Source organism: Rana temporaria, chromosome 5, assembly GCF_905171775.1.
Source record: "Rana temporaria chromosome 5, aRanTem1.1, whole genome shotgun sequence".
Taxonomy (NCBI): Eukaryota; Metazoa; Chordata; class Amphibia; order Anura; family Ranidae; genus Rana; species Rana temporaria.
The window spans coordinates 17,036,907-17,051,075 of NC_053493.1; the positions used below are offsets into that span (position 1 = coordinate 17,036,907).

General features: G+C 46.3%; 1 protein-coding gene across 1 annotated transcript in view; it reads right to left on the reverse strand.

Moving 5' to 3' along the window:
• Positions 1–220: 220 nt before the first annotated feature.
• Positions 221–14,169, reverse strand: part of AQP1 (aquaporin 1 (Colton blood group)) — a 43,613-nt gene continuing 29,664 nt past the window's right edge. The window contains exons 2-4 of the mRNA XM_040352228.1: positions 7,432–7,596; positions 3,827–3,907; positions 221–631 (exon numbers count right to left, since the gene is read on the reverse strand). Coding sequence (XP_040208162.1) covers positions 455–631; positions 3,827–3,907; positions 7,432–7,596 — 423 coding nt within the window. The 3' untranslated portion in view covers positions 221–454. The remainder of the gene's footprint in view (positions 632–3,826; positions 3,908–7,431; positions 7,597–14,169) is intronic.

The window sequence follows — 14,169 nt, forward strand, 5'->3', positions numbered from 1 at the left end:
AGACCACCATTATCGTTTACAGGACTGCCGCCTGAAGACATGGGTACCTCGGTTGTGTCAGCAGCTGCTTCCATTACCGAGATATCCCTCTTCAAACTAAGGACGTATATAGTCGTGCGGCGGTCCTTAAGTGGTTAAATGCGGAGCATAATATTCCTCTATTGCGGTAAAAAAAAATACATTTTAGAATTGTTTTTGTAAATACTTAGTGGTCATGCTATTTTTTTTTTCATGCAGCAGTCTAAAAAAAAAAAAAAAGATATAATATATTACAGTACATTTTTTGTATGTGAACATGAGGTTAGGAAATACAATGCAAAGGCATGAAAGCAAACTGAAAAAAAAAAAAAAAAAACAAAAACAAAAAATTTGGAAATTCTTTTTTTTTTTTTTTATACAAATAAGTCCATAATACTGACATCTCTCGATAAGTTTTTTTTGTTTGTCTCAATCTCTATTTTGGTTTCATTTCGACTCTGGTGTTGTCATCTCCGTCTAATTCGTACTCCTCCACTTGCCCGTTGGTCCACACCTTCATGCGGTCTGTTAAATCGCTGGTTCTTGGTGCTAAGATGAAGTCGTATATTATAGCGGCTGCGGCACCACCGATCATTGGACCAACCCAGAAGATCTTAACGAGGGGAAAAGGAAGATTGTGTTATCATTTTTATTCTAGACTCTGTCAAGGTTTAAAGCCCAAGGTTTTCCCTTGCAGTGGGGCTGTGCCTGCAGTGCGTGGGTCAACTGATTGTTCCTTGGAGAATTGGAGAATAGAGATATGAAAATGCCCCCCTCGGCTTATACATGAGTCACCTTTTTGCGCCTGATCTCCCGGACTTTGGGGACCCGGTACTGGCACACGTGTAGTCCCACTCTTCCTCTACAAGTGTGCAAAGTTTGTTTTCCAGGGGACCTACGGCCGGGGGAGCACCGATTTTTCAAAGCCGGGCACCCCTTCCATAGACTCCCATGTTAAATGGTCATTTCTCCGATGATTTTGGGGACCCGTTACCGGCGAGTCGTAGGTCCACTGGACCCGGAACTTGGCACACATGTAGCCCAATTTCCCCTCCTCTTCTATAGACTCCCATGTTAAACATCAGTCTAGTCATGGGCACAGTGAGGCATGGGCGCAGTGAGGCATGGGCGCAGTGAGGCATGGGCGCAGTGAGGCATGGACACAGTGAGGCATGGACACAGTGAGGCATGCACATGGACACAGTGAGGCAAAGTGAGGCACAGTGAGGCATGCAGATGGACACTCTAGGTTTATACTCTAGTCAATAAGTTTTCCCATTTTTTTGTGGTAAAATTAGGTGCCTCGGCTTATATTCGGCTCGTCCTTCTGTCCTCATCCCACCCTGTCCCTCTGTCCTCATCCCACCCTGTCTCCCTGTTCTCATCCCACCCTGTCCCCCTGTTCTCATCCCACCCTGTCCTTCTGTCCTCATCCCACTGCGTCCCTCTGTCCTCATCCCACTGTGTCCCTCTGTCTTCATCCCACTGCGTCCCTCTGTCCTCATCCCACCCTGTCCCTCTGTCCTCATCCCACCCTGTCCCCCTGTTCTCATCCCACCCTGTCCCCCTGTTCTCATCCCACCCTGTGCCCCTGTTCTCATCCCACCCTGTCCTCATTCCACCCTGTCCTCATCCCACCCTGTCCCCCTGTCCTCATCCCACCCTGTCCCTCTGTCCTCATCCCACCCTTTCCCTCTGTCCTCATCCCACCCTGTCCTTCTGTCCTCATCCCACTGCGTCCCTCTGTCCTTATCCCACTGCGTCCCTCTGTCCTCATCCCACTGTGTCCCTCTGTCCTCATCCCACTGCGTCCCTCTGTCGTCCTCCTATCAAAATGACAGGGCGGGTCTTAAAAAGAAAGGGGTGTAGTCTTGACAGGAAGGAGTGCGTCATATATAAAGTAGGGGGTGCACGAGTTTCGTCAGGCCTAGGGCAGCACAAAACCGAAATACACCACTGGTATAAGCTACCTAATCCTCCGACCCTTCCCATTGTAATTCTAGTTGTATTGATGCAGAAATGGTCACCTATCTATCCCCAGTCTCGGTGTGGCTTGTGCGGCAGAGAAGTTTGATTTTCTTGGTGTGATACGAAGTCTACCCAGGGGACTGGGATCATCTGACCAATAAACCAGGATAGTTGGCTTAGGGAAGCAGGGAAAAAAAGTCTGGCCATTGAAGACCCTATAGCAGGGATCCTCAAACTACGGCCCTCCAGTTGTTGCGGAACTACACATCCCTTGAGGCATTGTAAAACTACTGACATTCACAGTAGGGCTGTGGAAATTAAAGATTAATTCCTTGATTAATCGTTATTTTTTTTGATCGGTACTAGTGGTGCAACGGATCGTAAATGATCCGTGATCTGAATGGATCACCATATGCGGATCGTTACACCATGTGATCTGCGGAGCTCCGCTGCTGCTTCGGCCATAGGAAAGGCTGCGACTTCGGCCTAGCTCCCGGGCGGCGGCCTTCTTGGTCCACCCGGCAGCTGCCTGGGTGAGCCTAGAGCACGCGCTGACGTCATCACCCGCTTCTCTGGTAAGACTAAGCAAGCACTAATCTTCCTGTACAGTGGGGGAGATGTGGACCATATTACAGTGGGGGAGATATCTGTGGATATTACAGTGGGGGAGATGTCTGTGGATATTACAGTGGGGGTGAGGTCTGTGAATATTACAGTGGGGAGATGTCTGTGAATATTACAGTGGGGAGATGTCTGTGGATATTACAGTGGGGTAGATGTCTGTGGATATTACAGTGGGGAAGATGTCTGTGGATATTACACTGGGGGGGGGGATGTCTGCGGATATTACAGTGGGGGGGATGTCTGGATATAACAGTGGGGAGATGTCTGTGGATATTACAGTGGGGGAGATGTCTGTGGATATTACAGTGGGGGAGATGTCTGTGGATATTACAGTGGGGGGATGTCTGGATATAACAGTGGGGAGATGTCTGTGGATATTACACTGGGGGAGATGTATGTGGATATTACACTGGGGGAGATGTCTGTGGATATTACAGTGGGGGAGATGTCTGTGGATATTACAGTGGGGAGATGTCTGTGAATATTACAGTGGGGGAGATGTCTGTGGATATTACAGTGGGGGAGATGTCTGTGGATATTACAGTGGGGGAGATGTCTGTGGATATTACAGTGGGGGGATGTCTGTGGATATTACAGTGGGGAGATGTCTGTGAATATTACAGTGGGGGAGATGTCTGTGGATATTACAGTGGGGGAGATGTCTGTGGATATTACAGTGGGGGAGATGTCTGTGGATATTACAGTGGGGGAGATGTCTGTGGATATTACAGTGGGGGAGATGATGTGGACATTACAGTGGGGGAGATGTCTGTGGATATTACAGTGGGGGGAGATATCTGTGGATATTACAGTGGGGGGGAGATGTCTGTGGATATTACAGTGGGGGAGATGTCTGTGGATATTACAGTGGGGGAGATGTCTGTGGATATTACAGTGGGGACTATATATGGTGGCGATCCGAAAAATGTATGTGCATTATACTTAATCAAAATTAGTCGATTAATCAATAAAAAATAAAAAAAACGATTAATCGAACACGAAAATTTTAATCAGTAGCAGCCCTAATTCACAGACATGACTAGGCATGATGGGAATTGTAGTTCCGCAACAGCCGGAGGGCCATAGTTTGAGGATCCCTGCAGGCCTATAGAGTTATGTGTAGCAGTTCCGGCTAATGCAACCACTAAAACATTTTTTCCACATCCAACACCTTTCAGAATTCTAACATTTTAGTCAGAATTTTCTGGTAACTTACCCAATGATATGTAAAGTTTTTAGTTAGTACTGCGGAGCCAAAAGACCTGGCTGGGTTCATTCCACATCCAGTGTAGTCAATCTGTGCAAAGGAAAATAAGAAACATTAATGCAACACAGCGCTCTCTATCTGTGCTTAACATCACATCTGCAAATGTAGCTTCCATGCATGCTTTATTTAATTGTGTGGTTTGGGGTATTTATGTATCTGTTTGAGGTTTTTAAAAAGTATACTGTACATCAAGAATGTCCCCCTCATTCTGGAAATCTACTCCTTTCCTGATTTTACGGAGTTTGGGAGACAGAAACTCTAAGGCCCGGTACACACGAGCAAACATGTACGATGAAAGCGGTCCGTCGGACCGTTTTCACCGTACATGCCTGCCAGAGGGCTTCTGTACGATGGTTGTACTAACCATCGTACAGAAGTCCGCGGTAAACACTACGCAGGGCGTGTCCGCGTCGTCACCACGGCGATGACGCGGCGATGACGCGGCGACGTGGGCGGGCCTGCCATTTAAAGGCTTCCACGCATGCGTCGAAGTCATTCGACGCATGCGAGGGACGGCGGGCGCTCGGACACGTCAAATTGTTTCCGAAGCATGCGTCGTAATTTTGCGAGTCGGAATCACAGACGATTTCATTTTCCGATAGGAATTTTTTCCTTGGGAAAATTTGAGAGACAGCTCTCAATCTTTTGTTGGCGGAAATTCCGACACCAAAAGTCCGATGGAGCCTACACACGGTCGGAATCGTAATTTTGCGCGTCGGAATTACAGACGATTGCATTTTCCGATAGGAATTTTTTCCTTGGGGAAATTTGAGAACCAGCTCTCAATCTTTTGTTGGCGGAAATTCCGACAGCAAAAGTCCGATGGAGCCTACACACGGTCGGAATCTCAAGTCCTGGGGAAAAAAGTGTGGGAACTCTCACTCAAGATCCAAAAAAAAAAAATGTTTAGCTCATATGCATAATTACTAAACCGCAAGAAGCAAGTTCTTTCTAAATCCCGCGACAACTCGCGGCAGACCTCCGCAATGTCTCCTGGGAACAATGACAAAAGCTCCCAGGAGACATTGCGGCATCGAGGAAGTGACGAAATACCCGCACACTACCTGATGAATCCATATACAGGAAGCGGCCAGTAACATAAAGGATTACTAAGGTTCGCCTGCCCCTGACAGTGACTAGAGCTGGGCATCGTCACCTAGTGAAGGATTGGCTCAGGCGGCTCGGGCGGCTCGGCTGCTCTAGTCCTGCAAAGGGAACTGCGTTCCTGCTGTGAAAAAAATGCAGGAACTCCGTTTCCACGCGTTCCCGCAGGACTTGAGCCCTGGTACGGGGCATAAGAAAAAGTTGATGAAGGAGGGTGACCACCTGATGACCCCCTAGAACGCGCTTGTCTTCCCTCTTTTCACCACACCAATCCCAACATTATAAGGACCAAATTACCGAAGGGATTAAAACATCAAGCCCTCTTAGCTCTACTGTCCACCTATTTTGTGTCACAATTTAGACACTAAGGAAAAGATGATCCGCACTCCGGTCGTTGCTCTTTACAAAAAATAGTCGTATTTATTGACAAGCCACAGTGAACAAACGCAAATGAGAACAGTTGACGCGTTTCAGCCTATAAGGCCTTAGTCATAATCATGGCTTATGACTAAGGCCTTATAGGCTGAAACGCGTCAACTGTTCTCATTTGTTCACTGTGGCTTGTCAATAAATACAACGTTTTTTTAAAGAGCAATGACCGGAGTGCGGATCATCTTTTCTTCATTACTCTACTCAGCCAGTGACTGTGGATCGAGCACCCAGGAGGTCTGCTTTCGATTTGATGTATGGGTAGTAGCACTTTTTGTTTATATACAATTTAGACACTGCCTAGGAGTGCAATCCTCATAACTTCCCTTCCACCATCAGAAGCTCTGAAGAAGAACACGTTTTCTTGGGTATTGACCCTCACAGTGAATCTTCGCCACCCACTTGTAACCATGGCGGTCTTATTAGCATCTTGGGCCCCTGGGCAAAGTAATACACTGGGGCCCTTATCAGTTGATAGAATTAAACATATAATAAAATCACAGCCATTCCGGGACAGTTTAGTAAAAAGTGTGACTGTCCCAGAAAATCCAGGACAGTTGCCTAGTATGATGAAATGCAATATTATCCTGGGGCCCCCCCCCCCCCATGCACCAAGGGCCCCTGGGCAGTGCCCAGGTGTGCCCATGCATTAAGAAAGCCCTGCTTGTCACAGGGCTGGAAGCACACAATTGACTAAAATATTTTTGTATACGTTAAAGTAGAGCTATAGGCAAAACTTGGATAAAGCAAGGGAGGGTTATAACCCCTGTCAGATTTTTTTCACCAACTCTGTTCCATTGCAGAGATTTCCCTTCACTTCCTGTCCCATAGCCAAACAGGAAGTGAGAGGAAATTCCTGAAAATTAAAAGACTTTCTTGGGGACCCCCAAGTGACCAGAACTAGCGTCCCCATTGGAAGATTTCCCCTCTATTACTTTTCTGGGGACAACCCAAAATGTGGGGTTCTCTTTTACTTTCACTGATAATGGTAAACAGGACAAATAGAGAGAATGAATCTCCCTAGCGGGGGGCACAGACGGCAATAAAACCTGACAGGGGCTTTTATCTATCTCCACTCTATCAAAAACTACAAAAAAAGTTTTGCCTTTAGTTATATTATACTTCAATATTAACAGAACATCATTGGAAGCACCTGAAGTCATTTCGCGTGGATGTCCATTTACATAGTGTATATACTACAGGGAGGTAAAGGTCAGGCAAAAAATGGCCCTGGCCCAATATACTGTACATATATATGTACCGGTATGTATGGGCCCCTACATAGAGTATATTCAACTAGGCTGTGACGGGAGGGCTTGTGGAACCCAGAATCCCTTGGAAAGGTTGGAAAACCCTTGTGTCAGCTCCCCATGCACCTCTTATGTCTAAGTCACTCTGTGCCATCCTGGCACAGAGTGACTGAGAAAATATATCTCGGATTACTTAAAATAACAGTAATATTTATCCACAATATCTCCCAGGATTTATGTAAAGACTATTCTTGGTTTGTTTGATTCAGAACTCAACATTTTAGTTGAGAGAGCTGATCACATTGGCCTCTATACAATGTAGGAGACGGGCCGACTTCTGCTGGAGCTCCTGCAATTGTGAGAAGGTGTCCTGTCTTATGATAATGTATAATCTACCGTGTGAACCTCGGTGACAACAAGTCTGACCTGTAGTGAAATCCTGACGGGCACGGAGTCACATCGGCTGCTTTAAGGGATTAGTTAATTAGCTCATGTTAATTATGTTTCTGGTTACAAGTGTATTGTTAGAGTAATATGAGCAGGAGGGGGGGAACCTCCTCTTTAACTGTATATAAGACTTGTAATTTGTTTCTAATAAACAGTCCATGTTCAGCAGACAAGTATCGTCTCATTTTGTGCTTGTTAGCGGTTGGAATATCTGATATCTATATTCAGACTGGGAGGAAGCGGTATATGACGAAAGCACTCAAGCGGAGTGTGGGATGTTTCGTTACATATGCCATGGGACGAAAAAATATATTTTTCTCTTACCGCAATCAAATGTCCCAAAGCAACAGAGAGTCCGATGGCGAGAGGAACGGATCCAGAAACGTCATGCCGCCTTCGGTCTGTGACTGCCACAACGCAAAGGACCAGCTGGAAAGTAACAAGGATCTCCACCCCCAATCCTTGTCCTGCCGAAACTCCTGGACTGAGCTGCAGGAGACAAGAACAACACATATAGGATTATGGTAATATTGATATTAGGAGAGAATTAATGTAGAGAGAAGGAAAACACCAATGTGCTACTTAAGGTCAACTCTATTCATATATAAAAGACATAAAATGAATGCGGCTCTGTATTCATTAATAGATAATAAATGCATTTTTAAGATACAATAAAATTATTAGCAGATACAAAAACTCACAGAATTCCTGCTAAATCTAAAAGATAAAACTGAGTTAATATATAAAAATAAGAATGAGATGAAAAAAATACCGTATTTTTATAAAACAACTTTTTAACACATGAAATTCTTCTTGAAAGTCGGGGGTCGTCTTATACGCCGGTACCTAACATGCAGACTCTCAGTCAGACCGCGGCCGTCCATTTTCCAAAAGCCGCGCCTCCTTGTGCTGTTCCGTGATAGGCGGAACACTCAGCTTCCCAGCAGACACTGTGTTCAGTGTTCCGCCTATCATGGATGCCCTCTTGTCCTCGGTCTCGGACGAGAGGGCATCCGTGATAGGTGGAATACTGAACACAGTGTCTGCTGGAAAGCTGAGTGTTTCCACCTATCACAGAACAGCACGAGGAGGAGGCGTGGCTTTTGAAAAATGGACGCCCGCGGTCTGACTGAGATTCTGCATGTCAGGGATAAGGTAAGGGATCGTCGAAGCATGCAATGGCACAGTGAGGTATGCAGTGGTGGCACAGTGAGGCATGTAATGGTGGAACAGTCTGGCATGCAATGGTGACACAGTGAGGCATGTAATGGTGGCACAGTGAGGCATATAATGGTGGCACAGTCTGGCATGTAATGGCACAGTCTGGCATGTAATGGTGGCACAGTGAGGCATGTAATGGTGGCACAGTGAGGCATGTAATGGTGGCACAGTCTGGCATGTAATGGTGGCACAGTCTGGCATGTAATGGTGGCACAGTGAGGCATGTAATGGCACAGTCGCCTTATACGCAAATACGGTATACAGGCTGGGCAGTTGGAGCTCTGAGAGACAGAGGGAGAGAAACATTGTTACAGAGATAACAAACTCAGGAGCAGAGCTAACATTAGAGCCAGGGAGGGGGATTAGTAAAGGACAACTGTCTCTTTCTCAGCAGATAAAAGCTGGCTGAGGGAGAGGGGGAGAAACTAGCTTTCAGCTGCTGGAGGAAGAGAGACACAATTGTCGTCTATCACTAATCCCCCTCCCTGTGTGCTTGGGCCCCCTACAAAAGGACCGGTGGTCTCCCTATCAGCGGCCCTGTATGTGTAGAAGGGGATAGAGGAAGGAACGTGTACAGACTCCACTGAAGATCACGGTCACTGATAATTCCAGTACAAATTGATTGTATAAACCAACAAAAGCACTGAAAGAGGGAAGAGAAAAGAAAAGAAAAAGAGCACCCAAATTCAGCCCCCAGAGCCAGGTGTATATATCAGAAATATAGTGTATCTTTCTCACTGATAGTGCTCTCATCATGTATTCACCAATTGGAATTAAGCTTCATCTATGTGTAAGGCCTCGTACACACGACCGAGTTTCTCTGCAAAAACCAGAAACTTGCTGGTTTGTTTTTTTTGCCAAGGAAACCGGAAACCGGTACATTTTTCGACGAGGAAACTGTCGAGGAACTCGTCGAGCCAAAAAGAGAGCATGTTCTCTTTTTTCTCAACAGGATTGGAGAAAATTGGCTTGCCGAGTTCCTCGACAGCCTCACAAGGAATGAGAGAGTGGGTAACCGCTCAAAGAGAACCAGGTAATCTGATTCCTGTTGTCCGAGCCAAGGGTGCAGGCAGTGCAATCAAAATGCAGGTTAGGATGAAGGAAAAAAGCTGGGACAGCCGCACTCCAAAAAAACTCCTCCTTTAATTAAAAATCACAAAATACATGCCACAGCAAAAAACAGCACAACAAAAGAAAAGCTGACGTTTCGCACTATGCCTTAGTGCTTCTTCATAGCTGTTGTGCTGTTTTTTGCTGTGGCATGTATTTTGTGATTTTTAATTAAAGGAGGAGTTTTTTTGGAGTGCGGCTGTCCCAGCTTTTTTCCTTCATCCTAGCCTCACAAGGAACTTGACGAGCAAAACGATGTGTTTCGCCCGTCGAGTTCCTCGGTCGGGTGTACGAGGTCTAAGGATACCTTACAGCAGGTTATATAGTCTTCCTCCTATTTGGGTTCACTATAAAGCCAGACCCGCTTACCCTAAGTAGGGCGAAGGCACCTAACCCACCTATCCCAGAACTGTGTAATAAAGGTGTCCCCGCAGCTTGTCGACGAGCTTTGGCTGTACTTCTCCTTTAATCACCTCAATACCAGGCACTTAAACCCCCTTCCTGCCCAGGCCATTTTTCAGCTTTCAGCGCTGTCACATTTTGAATGACAATTGCACGGTCATGCTACACTGTAACCATGTGAAATTGTTCTCATTTTCTTCACACAAACAGAGATTTCTTTAGGTGGTATTAAATCACTCCTAGGTTTTTTATTTTTTCCCCCCAAAAAATAAAAAGACAAATCATTTTGAAAAAAAAAATTTTCTTCGTTTCTCTCAGTAAATTTTACAAATAAGAAATTTTTCTCCTTCACTGATGGGCGCTGATGAGGCAGCACTGATATGCACTGATAGGCTGCACTGTTGAGGTGGCACTTATGGGCTCTGATGAGGCGGCACTTATGGGCACCGATTAGGTGTCACTGATGAGGAGGCACAAATATGCTGCACTTATGGGCACTGATAGGTGGAATTGATATGTGGCACTGATGAGCACTGATAGTCGGCACTGATGGGTGGCACTGGTGGGCACAGATAGGTGGCACTGGTGGGCAGCACTGATGAACACTGATGGGTGGCATTGGTGGGCAGCACTAATAGCCAGCACTTACTGGCATCACTTGTGTGCATTGATTTCTGGCACTTTTGGGCACTGGTTGCTGGCACTTTTGGGCACAGATTGGTGACAAATATGGGCACTGGTTGGCACTGATTGCTGGCAGTGGTGGGCAATCATTGCTGGCACTGGTGGGCACTTAACTGTTATCAGGGCACTGATGATCAGTGCCCTGATTACATACCTAGCTGTCCCCCGTGAGGAGATGCCGCTCTTCTCCTCAAACTCTATCAGTGTAAGGCAAGGAGAGACGATTTCCGGCATCTCCGTTTTTTCATGTGATTGGTCACAGCCGATCAAATGGTTGAAGAGCCGTGGCTCTTTACACAGATCGGGGGTGCGCCGTGTCCTAGCAACACGGCGTGGCCGCGATCGCCGCGATGCGCGCCTCCGGGGGCACGTGAGAGTGGTCGTCATATGGCATCCACCCAGAACCAGAGCCGCACCACCCAGCCGTCATTTGATGGTGGGCAGCAAGTGGTTAAATAGTTACAAAGACGCAAGTCCATCTAGTTCAGGGATCCTCAAACTACGGCTGTTGCGGAACTACACATCCCATGAGGCATTGTAAAACCCGGACATTCACAGACATGACTAGGCATGATGGGAATTGTAGTTCCTGAACAACTGGGGGGCCGTAGTTTGAAGACCCATGATTTCTAGTTCAACCAATAAAATAAAAAAGGAAAACCTCTGTGGGCTAGATTCAGATAGGTTAGCAGATCTTTAGATCCGCGTAACCTATCTGATTTACGACCCGCCGCCACAAGTTTTTGAGGCAAGTGCTTTATTCAGAAAGCACTTGCCTGTAAAGTTGCGGTGGCGTATCGTAAATCCCCCAGCGGAAATCGAATTCCGCGGCTAGGGGGAGTGTAAAATTTAAATCAGGCACGTCCCCGCGCCGAACGAACTGCGCATGCGCCATCCGCTAAATTTCCCAGCGTGCATTGCTCCAAATGACGTCGCTAGGACGTCATTGGTTTCGACGTGAACGTAAATTACGTCCATCCGTATTCGCGAACGACTTACGCAAACGACGTAAAAAATTCAAAATTCGACCCGGGAACGACGGCCATACTTAACATAGGATACGCCGCATATAGCAGGGGTAACTATGCGCCGGGAAAAGCCGAACGCAAGCGACGTAAAAAAAATGTGCCGGGCGGTCGTTCGTTTCTGAATCGGCGGAAATCCTCATTTGCATAATCGTCGCGTAAAAAAAACGAAACGCCACCTAGCGGCCGGCCTGGAATTGCAGCCTAAGATCCGACGGTGTAAGTCACTTACACCTGTCGGGTCTTAGGGAGATCTATGCGGAACCTGATTCTATGAATCAGGCGCATAGATACGACCGACGGAACTCAGAGATACGACAGCGTATCAGGAGATACGCCGTCGTATCTCTTACTGAATCTGCCCCTGTATGCACAACCCTATAACCAGTGGGGTAGATTCAGGTAGGGCTGCGCACTCTTACGGAGGCGCAGCTTTCCGTTTTTACGCTACGCCTCCGTAAATTACTTGCGCTACGCTTCATTCACGAAGCAGTAGCTCCGTAATTTGCGCGGGCGCTCCATAAAACTGGCCGGCGTAAGCGCGCCTAATTTAAATGATCCCGTAGGGGGCGTGGATCATTTAAATTAGGCGCGTTCCCGCGCCGAACGTACTGCGCATGCTCCGTCGGCAAACTTTCCCGACGTGCATTGCGGTAAATGACGTCGCAAGGAGACGGGAACGTAAATGGCGTCCAGCGCCATTCACGATTCACTTACGCAAACGACGTAATTTTCAAAAATCGCGACGGGTATACTTAGCATTGGCTGCGCCTGCTAATAGCATAAGCAGCCTTACGCAGAAACCGACGAACGCAAACGACGGAAAATTTGAACGCCGGGCGCGCGTACGGTTCTGAATCGGCGTGAGTATGCAATTTGCATACTCTACGCTGACCACTACGGGAACGCCACCTAGCGGCCAGCGTAAGAATGCAGCCTACCATACGACGGCATAAGAGCCTTATGCCAGTCATATCTTAGGCTGCAGTTGGCGTATCGAGCTTTCTGAATACAGAAAGTCGATACGCAGGCGCTACTTAGCAATTACGCTGCGTATCTATGGATACGCAGGCGTAATTGCTACCTGAATCTACCCCAGTGTTGATCCAATTTTTTTTTTATCTGCTAAATTAGAAAAGTGCAAAAGATCTCTTTCCAGGACACTTTTCTGCCGCTAACTCTATTTCCACACCTGTGCGAAGAAGGACATGCAACCAACAAGCCTAAGGGCAAACGTTAAAGGAAAAAAAAAAGAACATTTTTGATGAATTTGGTCAGCAATTTAAGTCTCTGCCAAGATCCACAATTTACACTGCCATCAGTGCCGGAGCCCTCCCTAATCATGTAGACAATTTACTGTTTCGGTTACACTACGAGCATCTATTGGACGACCTGACACCTCTCCAAGAATTCCGTCGCCATGGCTACTATTATGTTATCTGTCTGTATATAAAACGCTCATTAATAATCAAGCCTTTATCCGTTCGCCCCCCTTTTGTGCGAGGAGGAATAATAAAAAAAAAAAAGGGCTGCTACTTTTATTTACAATTCCTTCGCATCTCGCAATAACCGCAAAGTGTTTCAATGTACGCTGGAAAATCTTCCCAAAAGATTAAGAATGCGACCCCCCTCCGCCGTCCTTCCACAACCCTTGTCTGCAAACAGCCGAGCGAGCCGTGGTGACTTCATCAAAAATCTTTCCCCCTGGTTTTTTGGGGGTGCTTTTTTTTTTTTTGTTGTTGTGTCATGAATAGCTTTTCTTTTTTTTACTTTTCTTTACCTAAATTCCAAGCAAATTTTTTTACCGCCGATATGGCAACGCAAATCGGTCCCAATGACATTTTTGTGTCTCGTGATTTCACAACAGATAGATTTTTTTTTTTTTAAAGCTAGGTCCAGTTGTTGATTAGAAGCACGAGAATAGAATGGTAAAAAAGGGTCTCTTTCAGCCCCGAGGAGGGCGTGTCGCAGCAATCACGCTGGAATAAATGCGCTGGCACAGCGAGCCGCTCCGGAAAATCTTTTGCTGAGGAGTCTATTCATGCCTGAGAAAAGTGAACGCATTCCTCGGCTAACCTTTATAAGAAAAAAAAAAAAGCTACAGAGCCTATAGGTGCCATTAAATCGTGCCATTTATCGACTAAATACCAGAGATTAAGCGTGTTAAGCGGTGACATTCAGGCGTTAGGAATTTCTGGGAAGGTTTCGAAAAATCCACATGCTGATAAGTTCATTGTGGGTAGCTGAATGGTACCGGCTGCTTTATTTTACCTCTTAGCAATGCTATGAAAACAAATATAATATAATTTTGTTTCCAGTTTGATACATCTCAACTGTGATCATAATAAAATGTTACAATGTTGTTGTTACAATGCAACCTAAAGGATACATCCACTCAAAACTTAGGCTCCATTCACACCTAGGCGTTTTAATGCCTGAAGCGCGACGCTACAATACGCCGGAGGGTCGAAATTACATTAGTCTCTATGGAGACTGTTCACATATCAACGCCGAACGCTGAAACGACGATCGCCTGAAGCTCAAACAAGTCCCGGACCCTTTTTTGGCGCGCGTATCGGGCGGTTTGGGCGTATTTGAGCGTTTCCATTTCCCATAGAAA